At 41.1% G+C, this 17,792-nt stretch overlaps 1 protein-coding gene across 1 annotated transcript; it reads left to right on the forward strand.

Moving 5' to 3' along the window:
* Positions 1 to 1,304: 1,304 nt before the first annotated feature.
* On the forward strand, positions 1,305 to 12,676 carry stac3 (SH3 and cysteine rich domain 3). Its single transcript, XM_060881704.1, has 13 exons — positions 1,305 to 1,479; positions 1,945 to 2,011; positions 2,465 to 2,543; positions 3,186 to 3,342; positions 7,193 to 7,290; positions 7,403 to 7,463; positions 8,209 to 8,306; positions 9,492 to 9,558; positions 10,068 to 10,114; positions 10,209 to 10,300; positions 10,510 to 10,561; positions 10,669 to 10,806; positions 12,057 to 12,676. Exons 2-13 carry the CDS (start codon positions 1,995 to 1,997, stop codon positions 12,153 to 12,155), a joined length of 1,005 nt encoding a protein of 334 aa, XP_060737687.1. The 5' UTR covers positions 1,305 to 1,479; positions 1,945 to 1,994; the 3' UTR covers positions 12,156 to 12,676.
* The last annotated feature ends 5,116 nt before the right edge of the window (positions 12,677 to 17,792 follow it).

Raw genomic sequence — 17,792 nt, forward strand, 5'->3', positions numbered from 1 at the left:
TTAATCAGTCACATTAATTCATGGAAAGTATATACTGTACTAATTAGTATTTAAAACGTATTTGAATATGATTGGTTGATTCTGAACACTTACACATTTGTAATTATAAAAGGGTGTGTATACTTATGCAACCAGGTTATTGTACATTTTTTATTGAAATATTTTCCCTTAAAATGATTATTATTGTTTTCTGCTTTAATATGTTGATTGCAATTTCACATTAAAGTTGGAAAAGGCTCTGACATAATTTATCTTGGTTCCTTTCTTTTACTTTTATCTTCCTTGTCTCTGTCTGAGGCCGACAAAATAGACAAATTCACATGAACACAGTGCTTCTTGAAGACAAATAATCTGAGGTTATTTAATACATGTAGGTGTATTTAAAACATAGCACCTTTTGTTTGAACCCACCCAAGTCATTAAAGATAATGCAACATGTGACTGATCATTTCTTGTTAATCAAGTGTGCTTGATTAAGTGTGCTTATTTTTGGCTTATTTTTGATTAGGTTTATTGATTATTGATTATGACCTGTCCTGATGATATTGAAGATGTTGATAATATAGCTAATGATATTGCTCCAGACTCAGGTTCTATGAGGGGCGTTTCCATAGTGCCAAACCATGGTGCAGTGTTGAGTTCCTTCGAATGGAAACTTGTGTTGGAAAACTGAGCAAGTAAAAATACACAGATTTAAAGATGGTCATTTTAATAGAAGTTAACATGTCTATATTTTTTTAAAAGAAGCATGTCTATATTTTTTAAATATTAAAACAAGTTATTCATTATTTAAATATAAAAATTTATATATACTTTTATATTTGCTAAACCTCCAACTAAACATGTGAATTAGCATGCAACAAAAATGACTGAATATTAACAACTGGACAACATCCTAGCTAAAATATTTTTTTTCTCAAAACAAATCTCTTTTGAAATTTTCATACTCATAAAAACTAAAAGGACTAAATTCTATTGTGTGAGCGGTCACGTGCATAATTCGGAATCTATCAGAACTACATTTAAATTTCATAAATATCTATGATGGAATGTTTGTGGTGTCTGCTAAATTGACAAATGACCTTTGCCTCTATCTGGCTACCACAAATCCACTACATAAAGTTGACAAACTTTACAGTACTACTGTATTTACACATAAACAGAGAGAGAGAGAGAGAGAGAGAGAGAGAGAGAGAGAGAGAGAGAGAGAGAGAGAGAGTGGTAGCAAGTATCTTATTACCCGGCGTCATTCACCATCTAAGGCATCCACCTGTCTTAACCACTCAACATGACAGACAGACACACAGACATATGCCTATTTTAACAATCAGAACAACTGTGGTTTATAGTTCACATACAGTCAGAGGGGATATTTACCAATAAAGCCACCACCGGACAAGGGACTTGAGTATCTTGTGGTACATTTGATTTAAAAGAACCAAAAAGAAATCTGCCAGCTGGGGGTTAATTTCCCAGAAGGTATGTAACTTTGGCCTGTGTCTATTTTTTTTATATGTATTTATGTGTGTGTCTTTGAGTGTTCATTAGACTGGTAATGAAAACCATAGGAGAACCTTCACAGAAAGTACTACATTTTAAAAAATTTATTTAGAGAATATGTATGACTGAAACTCACTTCATATTGAGAGTGTTAACTCATTCTGGCAGGAGATTCAAATTTAGCCTTGCTGAAGTAGAGTTTTGTCTGCTGTGTGTGTGCGTGTGCATGTGTGTGTGTGTGTGTGTGTGTGTGTGTGTGTGTGTGTGTTATTTGCATGCAGTTGAATGAAATAAAAAGCAAAAAAAGTATATAACTTATAATGCAATAGCATATTTCTTGTATTTTTTCTATTTTGTGTTTTTGTTATTATAGATATAGATATAGAAATAGATTTATATTATATGATATATTATTATTACTGTTGTTATTATATTATACCACAGCCACAGCATCTGATTACTTCCAAAGTCCACATAAGATTAAATACTGCACCATGGCTCAGTATGATCAGTAAGTGTTCTTTTTACATTTTTTTCCTCTTTTTTCAACACTTGGCTGACAGGCATGGAACCCAATGTGGTCCATTCACCTCATTGATTGATATTTTGTGCATGCTAACACAATTTTCTGTTCACCACAGTTGTAAATAGTGCTATATGAGTTATTGTATCTTTTTCAACAAGGTGTTTCAACCCTCAGACCTGTTGCTCACTCACTCGTGTGTTTTTTGTTTTACGCACCATTTCAATGAACTAATATTTTGATGCTTCGTATAAAAAGAATTTAAATGTAATTCTGGAAGTTACTGTCTATACCTTATGCAAATAATTAATTTATTAAAAGTGCAGCAGAGTACACAAAGAATAGGTGATCATGTTTCTGACCAGGGAACAGACAGTGACCACCGCAAATGTTAACAGAAAAACAACATTAGTAATAAATATGTGTGTGTGATTATTTCAGACTTGAGGATAAGGACTCTCTGGATATCCATGATAATCCACCAGTACCTGAAAATGTGGTCAAAGAGGATGAAAATACTGTATGTATTATAGTTTGCTCCTGAAAAAAAAATTAAACTAATATTTATAGTATGGCTATAAATAATTCAGTTCAATTTTATTTATGCATATTGCATGTAAAATGCATATTGTCACAAAGCAGATAAATCTAGAGTTAAATAAAAGAATATAGCAATTTATCCCTAATGAGCAAGCCAGAGGTGAAGGTGGCAAGGAAAACTCCCTGAAATAACATAATGAAGAAACCTTGAGAGGAAACACATCCTTATCTGGATAACACCAGATTATAAAGTGCGATTGGAAAGTACAGTTCTATATACTATAGAGTCAAAAAGTACTAATTGTGATAATAGGAATTTGAGTATGAGCATTAAAGTAATTTATAAATTCATTCTAATATTAACTTTAAGTATACTGTACCAAACCGGAGTTATTTCATTGATGGAGATTTTCATGCAAACTGTTATCAGTTGTAGTCCTAAGACTATCCAAGGAAAAGCATCCACAGCCATCTTTATGGTTTCTAAAGTATGGTACCAAAGTAATCTCATGGTGATCTTTAGGCTATGCAACATCTTGGTTACCAAATAGCAATTATTTGTTTGTCTCAGAATATATAGTTAAACCATTTCCCCTTTCTCTCACCATTATCCCTATCTCAGGTATATTTTGTGTATGATGAAGAGGTAGAGGAAGAAGAGGCTCCCCCGCCCCCGACTCCTGAGCCTGTGGTCCTAGTGAATGACAAACCACATAAGTTTAAGGATCACTACTGCAAGAAACCCAAGTTCTGCGATGTTTGTGCTCGAATGATTGTCCGTGAGTCTTTGGCACACATTTCATAGTTACATAAGGAGGTACTGGATGACCTCAGATTGTTTTGTTTAGTTCCCATCTAGAGTGTGACTATTATGTAGAAATAGATATCATACAACATCTGGCAGACACCCTAAATTCACATGTATCTAATTTATATAGCTAAGAATGGGAATCCTGTTCAAGGGCCCAGGAGTGGTGGTTTGGCAGTTCTGGGATTTGAACTTGCAACCTTTGAAGGAGTAGCCCAACAGCTTAACCACTGAGTTACCACTTCTACATTATGTATAGAAAATAGTGACAATATCGACAAAAGGCATGAACAGGCATGTTTCCCTGGACTTGTTCACAGCCTTGCATATACAACAATAAAATGTAGCTGATGGGTATAACAGCAGCTATGGTGTAGTTAATTTAGTTTATTTGTTTATGTGAAACTTTTTAAAACCATGATCTAGTTTGGTTAATGTCTATTCCTTCCGTGAGTAGTCATTGGTGGACAGCACTTAAATTAAGTCCCCAATGGTTATGTAATAAGTTAAATCACCTATTTTGAATAGCTGTATAAACATCTCTCATGATTGCTGTGTCATGTTATGAGAGAGACTCCTATGTCGTTCTGCATTTTATATATTCCCGATGTTCTGTGCATTAACAGACTATAGAGATATGGTTCTGGTGCAAATATATATAACTGTGTGTCTGATCAGTGACTCTGATATGACTTCCAAAATTTTATTATGATTTTATGAAATGGTATTAGAAATGTGTTTCAAATTAGAATATGCTCTTAACATAACATCTTAACATAACATCTTTAACATAAATTGGTTAAGTAATAGTAACAGGCAAAAGCTAAAAACGATTTACTCAAAACATAATTTCAACCAAATAATCAAAGAACCGACAAGATTAACAAAAAGCTGTAAAACTCTTTTTGATTTGATTTTCACAAATAGAACTGAGCGAGTGAGTAAAACATACAACTTAATCACAGGTCTTTCTGATCACAATATGATTTTAATTGTTAGAAAGCTCTCCAAAAATCGTCTATATTCCTTTTGTTATATTCAGCATAAATTAGAATTTATAGGTATTCCCAAGAATAAAAGAACTCAACTTGAAGATGAATTGCAGAACATAAATTGGAATAATGTTAGGCAAACTCATGATTTAGATACCAGCTGTACTACAATGGTGAAAACACTAACAGATGTGATTCAGAAACATACTCAGTTATTGAAGTATCCAAAACGTAGAAGGGCTTTACCATGGCTGAATAAGGATATTCTCCAGCTGATGAAAAAAGAGACCTTGCGCTCAAACATTCATTATTAACAAAAACTAACACAGATATACTTGTTTTTAAGGGATTAAGAAATAAAGTAGTTAGAGAGTTACGCAAAGCAAAAATATACTACTTTATGAAATTGATGACTGACTGATGATTTTCAACCAGTCCAATTAAAACACATACTGAGAGACCAAACAAGATCTTTTTGTATAAAAGAGGTAGACCAGAGTGAAATTGCTGACATTTTTAGACAGTTACAGCAATCTAAGGCCAAGGATAACTTTGGCTTGGATACTGCTTTTATAAAAAAACATAGTTCTCTCCTTTTACTACCAGTTACACATGTAGTAAACTTATCTATTAGAGCAAATGAATTTCCTCAGCAATGGAAAACAGCTATTATAACCCCAGTCTTTAAGTCTGGAGCACCTGATCAGGTCTTGAATTATAGACCGATTTCAATTTTCCCTGCACTCTCAAAGGTTCTTGAAAAAACAGTAGCCAAACAACTTGTTGATTATCTTGAAAGTAACCATCTTCTATACAGCAAACAATTTGGGTTTAGACCATGGTACTCAACAGAGCTGGCAAACTGTTACCTCATTGAAACAATAAAACAGTCATTAGATGAAGGTAATGTAGTGGGAGCAGTATTTCTGGACTTGAAAAAAGCCTTTGATACTGTAAACCACGAAATTCTTTTAAATAAATTAGAAAATTGTAACTTGTCACATGATGCAATAACTTGGTTTAGATCATATCTTGAACATAGACAGCAGTGTGTTAGAATAGATTCCACTATTCATCTTTTCAAACTTGTAGAATCGGAATTCCACAAGGCTCAATTTTAGGCCCTTTGCTTTTTAGTTTATATATAAATGATCTTCCATACAGTTGCAAGAAAGACAAATGCCAAATGTATCCAGATGACACAATTATATTATGTCTCAGCAAAAACTCCTCAGATTGCAGCTGAAATGCTTTCAAAAGAATTGGATGGTGTATCACAGTGGCTCTGAAACAATCATCTGACCCTGAACTATGATAAGACAGTCTCTATGTGCTTTTCAATAAAAAGAAAGATCAATAAAATTTTTAGAATAAAGATTGATGAGAAGGAGATAGTTGAGGTACATGAATTTAAATTTCTAGGGGTTACATTAGAGTCTCATCTTAAGTTTGATAGTCATGTAAAGAGGCTGTGTAGAACTGTCAAGACTAATTTAAACTGCTTTCGATTTATAAGACAATATGTACCCATTAATGCAGCACAGCAATTTATGATTCCATGATATTTTCTCATCTATCATATTGCATCACTGTTTGGGGTCAGGCCAATCAAACAACAATTACACCTATTAGGTCATTATATAAACAGGCATTAAAAGTAATGGACCAAAAACCTATAAGATGCCACCATTGCATCATTCTAAGGAAGCATAATATATTGAGTTTTGGCAGTTTTGTAAATTATTCATTTTTAAAACTAATTTTAAAGTGTATGAACAACCTTGCACCAGAAATACTCTGTCAATTAGTAGTGAAACAAAAGAGCAGAATAAGAACTAGAGGCACAACTAGTTGAAACTGTATACCCGCAAAACGTAGAACAACATTTGGTCAGACATCATTTTTAGTAAGAGGCATAAATTTATCGAACGATTTACCACCAGAAATTAAAACATTAACAAGACTCAAGGTTTTTAATACACATTTAAAGCAGTGGCTGAAACTGAAACAACTCTGTGAACATTGACTGTATAGGATACAACGCAATGTATGCAAACATAAGGTTGCATATGTCAGCATGCACAGACATATGCATACTTTTGTGTTTTGTATTGTTAAATATGTTTAGACTCTGTTTTATAGTGATTGCTATATTTATTTAAGCCCATTTTAGCTTAAATAAATATGGATGGACTGTATTTATTGCATGTATTTTAATAGCTATAAATTCTTGATTTAATATTCTGTAATTTCTGTTTTAACTTTACAAGCCTAACCAGGGACAGGGGTTGCAAATTAGTTATGGCTATAAACCTGTATGCATGGCATCTACTTTGTATTTTATAAAGCAATGTTTTATGCATTTGTCCCTGTTAAATAAACATCAATAATAATAATAATAAAAAAAAACATTTTAGCACATAATAATTCAGATCTAGTGATTTATGACCTCATTGCTGCTTCACTACAGTTTTAAATGTAGGCAAATTTCTTTTTTTCCCTTTTATATTTTACCTTAAAAATAGTTAAAAAGAGGATTCATTTCTACATTTAACTGGCCCTTCACAGCATTCTGCCATGAGTAGCTCAGCATGAGTTTGATTGAGCTTATACACACACGCACACACACAAGCACACACACACACACACACACACACACACACACACACACACACATTCATCTGCAAGCAGACCCACAAATGTGTCTGCCAATAAGCCATCTTTAAGGATTAACATGTACAGTTCACTGTACTGTATATTTGTCTTTGGATGTTGAATATGCTTGCAATTTTTTTGCCACTCTAATTCCTCTATCTCCCTTCATCTCAGTCAATAACAAATTTGCCCTGCGCTGCAAGAACTGCAAGACCAATATTCATCATGCATGCCAATCCTACGTGGAGTTCCAGAGATGCTTCGGCAAAATAGTGAGATGTCGTTTATTAATATACCAAATTCATTCAAACCTCTGTGCCTGAAACTGTAGCATGATGGTCTTAGTATTATTGTAAGTTACTAATTTAAATTCTCTTTTCTTAGCCCCCAGGGTTCAGGCGAGCATACAGCTCCCCTTTGTATGATCAGGAGATAAATAACCCTGGTAGGTATTAAAACTATGTACAGGGTCCTTCATATGTATAAGAGCAATGATGTCTAAGTAGTAGTTGATTTACATATTTAGGTTTATTTTTATTTATTTTTATTTTTTACTATATGACCAAAGGTATGTGGACACCTAACCATAACACCCATATGTGGGTCTTCCCCAGACTGTTGACACAAAGTTAAAAGAACATAATTGTCTATAATGTCTTTGTATGCTGTAGCTTTAAGATTTTCCTTCACTGGAACTAAGAGGCCAAAGAACAGAAAAGAACAGTCTGTGCCACGATGACAATGCTTCTGTGCAGGTCCATTCAAACATGGTTTACCAAAGTTGGAGTGGAAGAACTCGAGCAGTCTGCACTAAGCCCTGATTTCATCCCCACTTTTGGTCACAACTGTGGGGTCAATTGGAACACCAACTTTGCACCTGGTCTTGTACAGTAGCTGGAACTTCTAAATTCATGCTCCAAATCTAGTGGAAAGCCTTCTCAAAATGGAAATCCCCTACATTTTAATGCTCATTGTTTTGGAATGAGATCTTCAGAACTGAGGCTTACTCATACTTTTGGCCAAATAGTGTGTTTTGGTCCTGTCATTGAAGGATTCTGCATAAAACACGAATGAATAAAAAAGAATCCCAAGACATGAGTTATAACAAAAAAAAAACACACATTTACAGCAACACTAAAAAACAAAAAGTGCAGTTTTGTGTTTGTGCATATGTATGTGTTTGTATGTAGGACAACAAAATCGTAATGACCCAGTCTTTGACACTCTTCGAACTGGAGTTATCATGGCAAATAAGGAGAGAAAGAAAAGTTCAGAAGATAAAAAGAATGTAAGTGAAGTTTTGACATCCTGTTATAACACATTAGCATTACCATTATCATTAAATTGTCAAATACATTTTTATAACTGATGCAGAAATTGGAGCAGTGTACTGGCATTACAGGGTGCTCCAAAAGCGTGGAAACAAGGTTTCATTATATGTAACCCTGATTAGTGATGGGAAGTTCGGTTCTTTTCCACGAACTGGTTCTTTCGGACAGTTCGTTTTAATGAACCAGTTCAATAATCCAGTTCACGAGTTCTTTTACGTCCTGACGTAATGACGCAAATTCCTTCATCCCGCCGCTGCCGGGAGATATTAATACAATCAATTTAACATAGTTGAATATGTTTCTTACATTTAGGTTTTGCAACTAAAACATCCAGCACAGGCATTGATGTGCAAACGTGGGTGTTTTACGTGTCTTAAAGATATAAAGTTAATAAATTAATCTTCATCAACTTACAAAAACTTACAAAAAAAAAAAAGCATAATTTTGACATGTTTCTTTCGCTCCATCAGTTGTTTCAAAAACGAATGCAACTGAGTTAAACACGTTGATAAGACATTAAATCATAACCATTTCCATTTGTTGCTGTATCAGTTCAGTGATTTACGCATGCGCAGTAACAACAGCTCATTGGTTCTCAGTATGTCGGACGCGTCCGAAAGAAAGAGTTCAGTTCAGTGTACTGATGATTCGCTGTATCAGTTCAGTTATTCAAGCATGCGCAGTATCAACAGCTCATCGGACGCGTCCGAAACAAACAGTTCTCAGTTCAGAGACGGAGAGGCTGTCAGGCATGACCGAAAGTGAGTAACTTTAGTAACTTGTGGATCAGCGCTGACTCAAGACGCGAACTGTTTAGAACGAATCAGTCCGATTGACAGTCCGTGGTGAACTGGTTCATCCAGTTCACTAAAAAGAACCGGTTCAAAAGAACGATTCGTTCACGAACCGGCCATCACTAGCCCTGATGTGCAATTTATTTCAAGAATAAGATACTGTGTAGTGACATTAATAAAAGGAAAAAAGATGAGAATCATTTCTGTGTTAACTTGCTAATTATTTTTTTTTTATATACATAATCAAATCAAAATTTTATTTGTGCAGTGCTTTTAACAATGGACATTCTTTATACATAAAATGTACTTTTTTTTTTAACAATATATCATTTAACATATTATTTCAAGATGATGATGATGATGATGGAGGAAGAAGAGGCTCAGCAGCCCAAAGAGGGTGAAGAGGGAGGTGAAGGTAAAAGCACTAGTATTACCTTTATGAAAATCCAAATTGGGGCAGGTACTACAGGACATTACTTATTAATAATATTAACAATAATTATATTAATAGTATTTATTACCTTTTGAGAATTCAGAAATAAGAATCATAAAATAAATAATTTGAAAGATGTGTCAGAAATGGCAGGTGTGGACACAAATGCAAGACACTCTCAAGACAAATTAACTGTCTTTAATGAAGATACAGGGTGTTCAGATTTCAAAGCTTCAAACAGTCCAGTAATTCCAGATACAGCATAACAGGGTAATGCAACAAACATGGTAATAATAATGCTGCTATAAACTGACACATTTTCAGTAACGAGTAATATCTAGTTCAGTTAATGGCTTTATGTATCAGAAACAAGCAGTTGAGCTAAAATTATTTTACCATTGTGCACTGGTCTCTTTCCATAAACTTTTTTTCATCTTTTATATTATTTTAATGCAAAAAAAATTAATTCTTATAAACTGTTATTGTTAAAGGAAAGCAAGATGCAGATAAAAAAGACAAGACAGCTGCAGATGACAAGGTGAAAGATGATGGTGTTAATGATCAATAATCAATTTATTTTGTTGTTAAAATATCAGTTACTAACAATGTTTTTATACCGTTAAATGTTCAAGAATAAAAAGCAGCAACAGACTTTTAGTCAGACTCACTACTACCTGGCTCTGTACCGTTTCAAAGCAATTGAGAAAGATGACCTAGACTTCCAGTAAGTGTATAATTTTTTTGTTTTAGTTTCAGAGCTTTATTGTATGTGACTTTTGTATGAATTGCACATATTCAGTATATTCTCCATAATCTATACAATCATATTTGTATTATTGTTCTTGATTCAGGTGATGCTTGCTCAAAACTACACGCATTTAACCACTGATACGGTGTTAAAATTTTCTGTTATTTCTGTCTTTTTGTGTTTAGCCCCGGTGATCGAATTACAGTGATTGATGATTCTAATGAAGAGTGGTGGAGAGTGAGTTTTATTAACTACTACATCACTTTGAAAAACTTTCTGCATCATCTCCTAATTCTGTGTTAAGAAAGTTTGTGTGTGTTTGTGTGCATGTGATTATGTTTTAGGGTAAGATTGGGGAGAAAACAGGTTACCTTCCCATGACTTACATCATCAGGGTCCGTGCAGGAGAGAGAGTGTATAAGGTGACACGCTCCTTTGTGGGGAACCGAGAGATGGGTCAGATCACACTGAAGAAAGACCAGGTATGGGAGTGTGCTCCAAATAACAGTGACCTATTATTGGTTTTGATTTGTTTAAAAAAAAATTGTTTGAACCTTATAACAATTTTACATTGAATTACTTTGGATATTGAAGTGTTACTGTGTTTTTAATGATATTACTACACTGCAGTTAATTTTTGAAGTGTAATTTTGAAGTGTATTCAATGGCACTTTTTACCCAAAGTTTTACCCAAATTGTGTCAAACATGTACAATGTGAAATTATGTGGTGTAAGTTTGTTATGACGGTGGGCATGGTAGCTTAGTGGTTAGCACTTTCGCCTCACACCTCCAGGGTTGGGGGTTAGATTCCTGCCTCCGCCTTGTGTGTGTGGAGTTTGCATGTTCTCCCCGTGCCTCGGGGGTTTCCTCCGGGTACTCCGGTTTCCTCCCCCGGTCCAAAGACATGCATGGTAGGTTGATTGGCATCTCTGGAAAATTGTCCGTAGTGTGTGATTGCGTGTGAATGAGAGTGTGTGTGCCCTGCGATGGGTTGGCACTCCGTCCAGGGTGTATCCTGCCTTGGTGCCTGATGATGCCTGAGATAGGCACAGGCTCCCCGTGACCCGAGGTAGTTCGGATAAGCGGTAGAAGATGAGTGAGTGAGTGAGTGAGTGAGTGAGTTTGTTATGACTTGACATGGAATCAGAATTTAAACAGTGTGTGCCTCACATAATGTGCTTTATACAATCACAGAAAACCTGTTTGTTGTGCAAACAGCAGCTGCAGCCTTTGATAATGATCTAGTTAAATGGAGACAAAAAACACATTAATTGGAGCAAAGAGTGGACAGTTTTTTTCCACTGTTATGGTCAGAAAGGTCTGTCCAGGATAAACTGGATGGCATAGTCAGAAATAACTGATCATTTAAGGAACAGAATGAAAAATTAGTGGAAGTTGGAACTACACAACAAAATCCTTTAAGCTATAAAGGATAACAATAACTGTTCAGGTGCAAAATGACAGAGCTGTTATATATATATATATATATATATATATATATATATATATATATATATATATATATATTTAAAGTGGACCTCATCTCAATTTTTCTGAGAATAAAGAAGCATTGTAAACTATTATATAATAAGAAAAGGGAAAGTTGATTACCCACTACATAACACAGCTTAAGTATCACAACCATTTACAATTGGAGCTCACAGTGACACATCTTTTTAAATGTTTTTTTTTCTTCTTTTTTTTTTGTCTGTGTATCTGTGTATCTTGCAGATAGTGGTGAAGAAAGGAGAGGAGGTGAATGGCTATCTGAAAGTCAGTACAGGCCGTAAACTTGGCTTCTTCCCTGCTGATCTACTTCAGGAGATCTAAATGACAACATTGCACTGATACAAGGCCAGTGTGCCTTAATAAAAAAACAATACAATTAAGTTTGATTTTTCCAAAAATATAAAAATATGGTATGAATGAAATCTGAGTATCTCAAATTTTTGGAATCATTATGTTTGCTGCAGACACATGGACATGATCCAAGTAACCCTTGTTCCTTGGAACACACGCGCACACACACACACACACACACACACACACCATCTTAAAATAACAAAAAACAAATAAAATAAAAATAATTAAAAAATAATTTAGGAAAAACATATAGGTATTTATTGACATTAAAAAAAACAATTAAAAGCAGTTATCAGTATAAAATGATCAAAGTTTTGCTTGTAGGATGTTCGAGGGGTCTTAGGGAACATTCTCTCTGCAGGGTAAATCTTCTGTAAGATTTATTTATTAAATAAATGTTTGTATTCATTTAGATATAAGTTCTGCACAGTGGCCAGAGAGATTTTGAGCCATTCCTCGTGTAGAACAGTGGCCAGATGTTGGTGGAGGAAAACGTACTCGGTTACGAACGTAACCTCGGTTCCCTGAGATACGGAACGAGTACTGCGTATGGGGGAAAAGCTCCTTTTTTCCTCAATACTGAAGCCTTTTTTCAATAACGCAGTGCAACTGCACTGCCATTGGTTTAATCTGTAAACTTTTTTAAAACCAATGACGGCGCTGCGTAGCTGCGCGAGCCTGTGGCGATGCAGCGCGCCAAAGCCCGCTAAAAAGGGGCGGGGCGTATAGCTATATAAGCAGGCAAATCGCCAGAGGAAATCAGGTCATACGACTGAAGCGACGACACTGAAGCCGCAGCCTCGTGGCACGGCATATAACGCAGTACTCGTTCCGTATCTCAGGGAACCGAGGTTACGTTCGTAACCGAGTACGTTCCCTTTCGATACTCCACTCATACTGCGTATGGGGAACGAATTCAACCGCGCCGTGCCACGGTAGGGAACGATAAGACTTATCTTGAGCACCCTGGGGCCCAGAGGATAAGTGAGAGGGCCGGAGCCGTCGAACCCTTGACGCAACACTGCTAAGAGGGAGCAAGCTCCCCGGAGGTGGTATGATGACGGAGTCTGAAGAGGCCGTCGTATCAAACCGAAAGAACCCGAGCGTGCAAGGTCGGGATGTCCAGGTTATAGAATCTGACAAAAGTGGACGGCGAGGACCAACTGGCCGCCTCACAGATGTCCTTGATAGAGACACCACCAGACCAGGCCCATGAAGAGGCCATCCCTCTAGTGGAGTGGGCTCTTACTCCTATGGGGCACTCAAGACCCATGGAAGAGTAACATAGAGCAATAGCGTCGACTATCCAACGCGAGAGGCGTTGCTTTGAGACCGAAGACCCCTTGGTGCGGCCACCAAAGCAGACAAAAAGCTGGTCAGATTGCCTGAACGGCTGTGACCGCTCAGTGTATACCCTCAAAGCCCTCACTGGGCAGAGTAAATTCAGCTCTTGCTCACCTGACAACAGAGGCAGAGCCGAGAGAGAAACTACCTGCGCTCTAAATGGCGTTGAGAGAACTTTAGGTACGTAGCCATGCCTGGGTTTTAAAATGACCTTTGAGTCATTGGGCCCAAACTCAAGGCATGCAGGGCTCACCGAGAGGGCCTGCAAATCGCCAACACGCTTGACTGATGCTAGAGCAAGTAGCAGAGCGGTTTTGAGCGTTAGGGGCCGAAGGCCAGCTGACCGCAGCGGTTCAAAGGGAGGCCCTTTGAGCGCTTCAAGGACCGTGTGAAGGTCCCAAGTGGGAGCGGTGAGAGGACGTGGGGGCTTCAACCGCCTAGCACCTCTCAGGAAACGCACAACAAGGCCGTTTCGACCCACTGATTGGCCAGCAATAGGAGCATGAAATGCTGCGATGGCTGCTACATACACCTTGAGCGTGGAAGGGGTGAGACCCTTGTCCAGACGCTCTTGGAGAAATGACAGTATCGGAGATACGTCACACTCAACAGGGTCTTCGTTCCGTGCGGAGCACCAGTCAACGAAGACTGACCATTTCTGGGCGTAGAGGCGTCTCGTAGACGGGGCCCTCGCCTGAGCAATGGTATGTAGCACGTCCTTGGGGAGGCTCAGAGGCTCCCATCGAGGGACCATACGTGCAGAGCCCAGAGTTCTGGCTGCGGGTGCCAGATTGTCCTGTTCGCCTGAGAGAGGAGGTCCCGCCTCAGGGGGATCGGCCATGGGGCTTTCATGGAAAGCCTGAATAGCTCCGAGGACCAAACTTGGCTCCTCCAGAGTGGGGCCACCAGGAGGACTCTGTGCCTGTCTTCCCTGACTCGTCTGATGACCTGAGGGACCAGAGCGATCGGGGGAAAAGCGTAAAGAAGGAGGCTGGTCCAGTCGTGGGCCAGCGCATCTGTGTCCTTTGAAAAATAAGTTGGGCAATGAGAGTTGCTTTCTGAGGCGAAGAGGTCGACCTCTGCCTTCCCGAAAATCTCCCAGATTTTGAGAACCATCTGGGGATGGAGCATCCACTCGTCCGAGGGGACGTTGCTCCGCGAAAGCATGTCTGCTCCCAGATTCGACTTGCCAGGTATGTGTGTCGCCTTGAGCGATTGCAACCTGGGTAATGCCCATTCCAAGAGGCGCTTTGCCAGCATGTAGAGGCGGCTGGACGAAATGCCACCTTGGTGATTTATGTAGGACACCACTGTCATGCTGTCCGACTGGACTAAGACATGGCGCCCTTCCAGGATCGCCTGAAACGATCGAAGGGCTCGTTCTACCGCCAGCATCTCGAGGCAGTTGATATGGAGATGGCTGTCCTCGTGCGACCACGAGCCGAAGGCTGGTCTGCCCTCGCACAGAGCGCCCCAACCCAGGTTGGACGCATCTGTTGAGACCACCGTCCTTCTGGAAACCGCCTGTAGGGGTACTCCACGGCTGAACCAAACAGGGTTCATCCAAGGTTCCAGGGCTGCTAGACAGGCCTGGTTGACTCTGACGCGAAAGCGGCCGTGCCGCCAAGCGTGAGGTGGGACCCGGAGTTTCAGCCAGTATTGCAGGGGCCGCATTCGTAGGAGGCCAAGCTGTAAAACTGGGGAGGCGGAAGCCATCAGCCCTAGCATCCTCTGAAAGAACTTCAGAGGGAAACAGGCCTTGTTCCTGACAGAGGCCGCGAGCTGCTGAAGTACCAGAGCGCGTTCTGGTGATATGACCGCCCTCATGCGGACTGAGTCGAAAACCACTCCCAGGAACATAATACGTTGGCTGGGGAGCAGTGAGCTCTTGGCAAAATTGACCCCGAGTCCTAGGCACTCTAAGTGGCTCAGGAGCACAGATCTGTGGTGGTCTAGCTCGGTTCGCGACTGGGCTAGAATGAGCCAGTCGTCGAGATAGTTCAGAATGCGGATTCCCATCTGTCTCAGAGGGGAAAGTGCCGCGTTCATGCACTTCGTGAAAGTGCGTGGAGCTAGAGACAGCCCAAAGGGAAGGACTGCATATTGGTAAGCCACACCCTCGAACGCGAATCTCAAGAATCGTCTGTGATGTGGGGCTATCTGGATGTGAAAGTAAGCGTCTTTCAGATCCAGCGAGAAGAACCAGTCCTCGGGGCAAATCTGCGTGAGGATCTGCTTCAGTGTCAACATCCTGAACTTCCGTTTCATGAGGGAGAGGTTCAGGAGTCTGAGGTCTAAGATGGGTCTGAGACCGGCATCTTTCTTGGGGACAATGAAATAACGGCTGTAGAACCCCGACCCGCTTTCTGAGGGAGGAACCATCTCTATGGCTCCCTTCCTCAACAGCGTCAGCACTTCGGTGCGGAGGACTTGGGCGGCGTCCGGCTTTACCAAAGTGGGAATCACCCCGCGAAAACGTGGGGGTCTCCGGGCGAACTGCAGTGAGTAGCCGCATTTTATTATTCCCAACACCCAAGTGACAAGGGGCTGGATAATGTCGGGTGGCAGGCCACTGATTAGGGGCCTGAACACTGACAAGTGTGGAAGAGGAAAATTGCTCTCTTTTAGAAAATGTGAAATCTTTATTGTGTTTGTCATAACAGTGCTTTGCGTGGACGCAACAACGGTGGGCCCAGGTCGCATAGCCAGCAGGCAAGAGAGCTTCTGGGGTGGTCCAGCCGTGGCGGGACTTTGCTCTTTCCTCTTCCTTCCCAAACGATCAGGAGGATTTAGAGGGCGTCGGGTCCAGCACAATCCTCTGCCGGGGGCCCTGACGTCCAGGCGGTTTAGCGCGCTTGGTGGGGCGAGCTGGGTGCTGCTCCTTAGGGGGCGCCACCTGGGGGGCAGAAGGGACAGGTTTGAGTCGGCGCAGTCCTGGGGCGACTCGGGGCGGAGGTGGAGCGCTTGGGCAGGAAGTGCCGCATAGCCTGGGACGACTTCTGTGCTGCGGTGAAGCGCTCCGTAAACCCTTCTACGGCCGGCCCGAAGAGACCGGATGGAGAGACTGGGGCATCTAGAAAGGCCACTTTGTCGCTCTCCTTAATCTCAGTGAGATTAAGCCAGAGGTGGCGCTCCAGCACAACCAGGTTGGCCATGGATCGTCCAATGGCTTGGGCTGTGGTTTTTGTGGCGCGCAGGGCCAGATCTGTGGCGCTGCGGAGGTCGCAAAAAGCAGGTTCACTAGGGCTCGACTCATCCAGGGAACGGAGAAGCTTTGCCTGGAACACCTGTAGAATGGCCATGGTGTGTAGTGCTGAAGCGGCTTGGCCCGCAGAAGTGTACGCTCTGCCAGCCATGGCAGATGTCATCCTGCAGGGCTTTGAAGGAAGGGCTCTCTTGCTTTTCCACCCCACAGCCGCGGGGGGGCAGAGATGAGCAGCCACGGCCTCGTCCAGGGGCGGCAATTGCTCATAGCCCTTCTCCTGAGAGCCGTCTACTGCGCCGAGAGCTGCAGAGGAAGTGCGTAGGCAGGCCGAGTAGGGGGCACGCCACGACTTTGTGAGCTCATCGTGCACCTCAGGGAAGAACGGGGCAGAACGCTGGCGGGGGGCCTGGCGGCTTCCCGGCAGGAACCACTCGTCCAGCCTGCTGCGCGTCGGCTCCTCAGGAGGGGCCCACTCCAGATGGAGATCTTCGACGGCTCTGGAGAGGATGCGGAGAAGCTCGGCATCCATCCCAGCTTTGGCGTCGATGGGCTCTCGCGACGGCAAGTGGGCGGGGTTAGAATCACCGGCCCAGTCTTCCGTTTCAGAAGCCGCGAGTGACATGGAGTCATCAAGCGGCTCGTCCTCCGATCCGCCAAATGAGACGAGGTCACTCACTTCAGCTGAGGGACGCTGCTCTGGGCGTGAGAAGAGGACGGGGGACGGCTCTCTCGTTGGGGAGGGTGAGGCACGCGGGCGCAGAGCCGGCGTGAGCTCACCCAAACCCGGGCGCTGAGCCCCTCTTCCCCGCTGTCGCTTCCTGGCCGGCTCGCGGGAGGAAAAGGACGGGGGGGCGTGAGGGGCGGGGTCACTTTCATTAAAGAAAGCGATCCGAGAGCGCAGAGAGGCGAGACTCATGCTCTCACAGAAGCAGCATGAGGACTCAGTGAGTGCAGTTTCAGCGTGGGATTTACCCAGGCAGGAAACGCACTCATCATGGCCGTCATTCTCATGCAGAGGGACTCTGCATATGCCACAGTTGTGACGCGGCATGGCC

The sequence above is a fragment of the Tachysurus vachellii genome, chromosome 11 (assembly GCF_030014155.1).
Source record: "Tachysurus vachellii isolate PV-2020 chromosome 11, HZAU_Pvac_v1, whole genome shotgun sequence".
In the NCBI taxonomy this organism is placed as follows: Eukaryota; Metazoa; Chordata; class Actinopteri; order Siluriformes; family Bagridae; genus Tachysurus; species Tachysurus vachellii.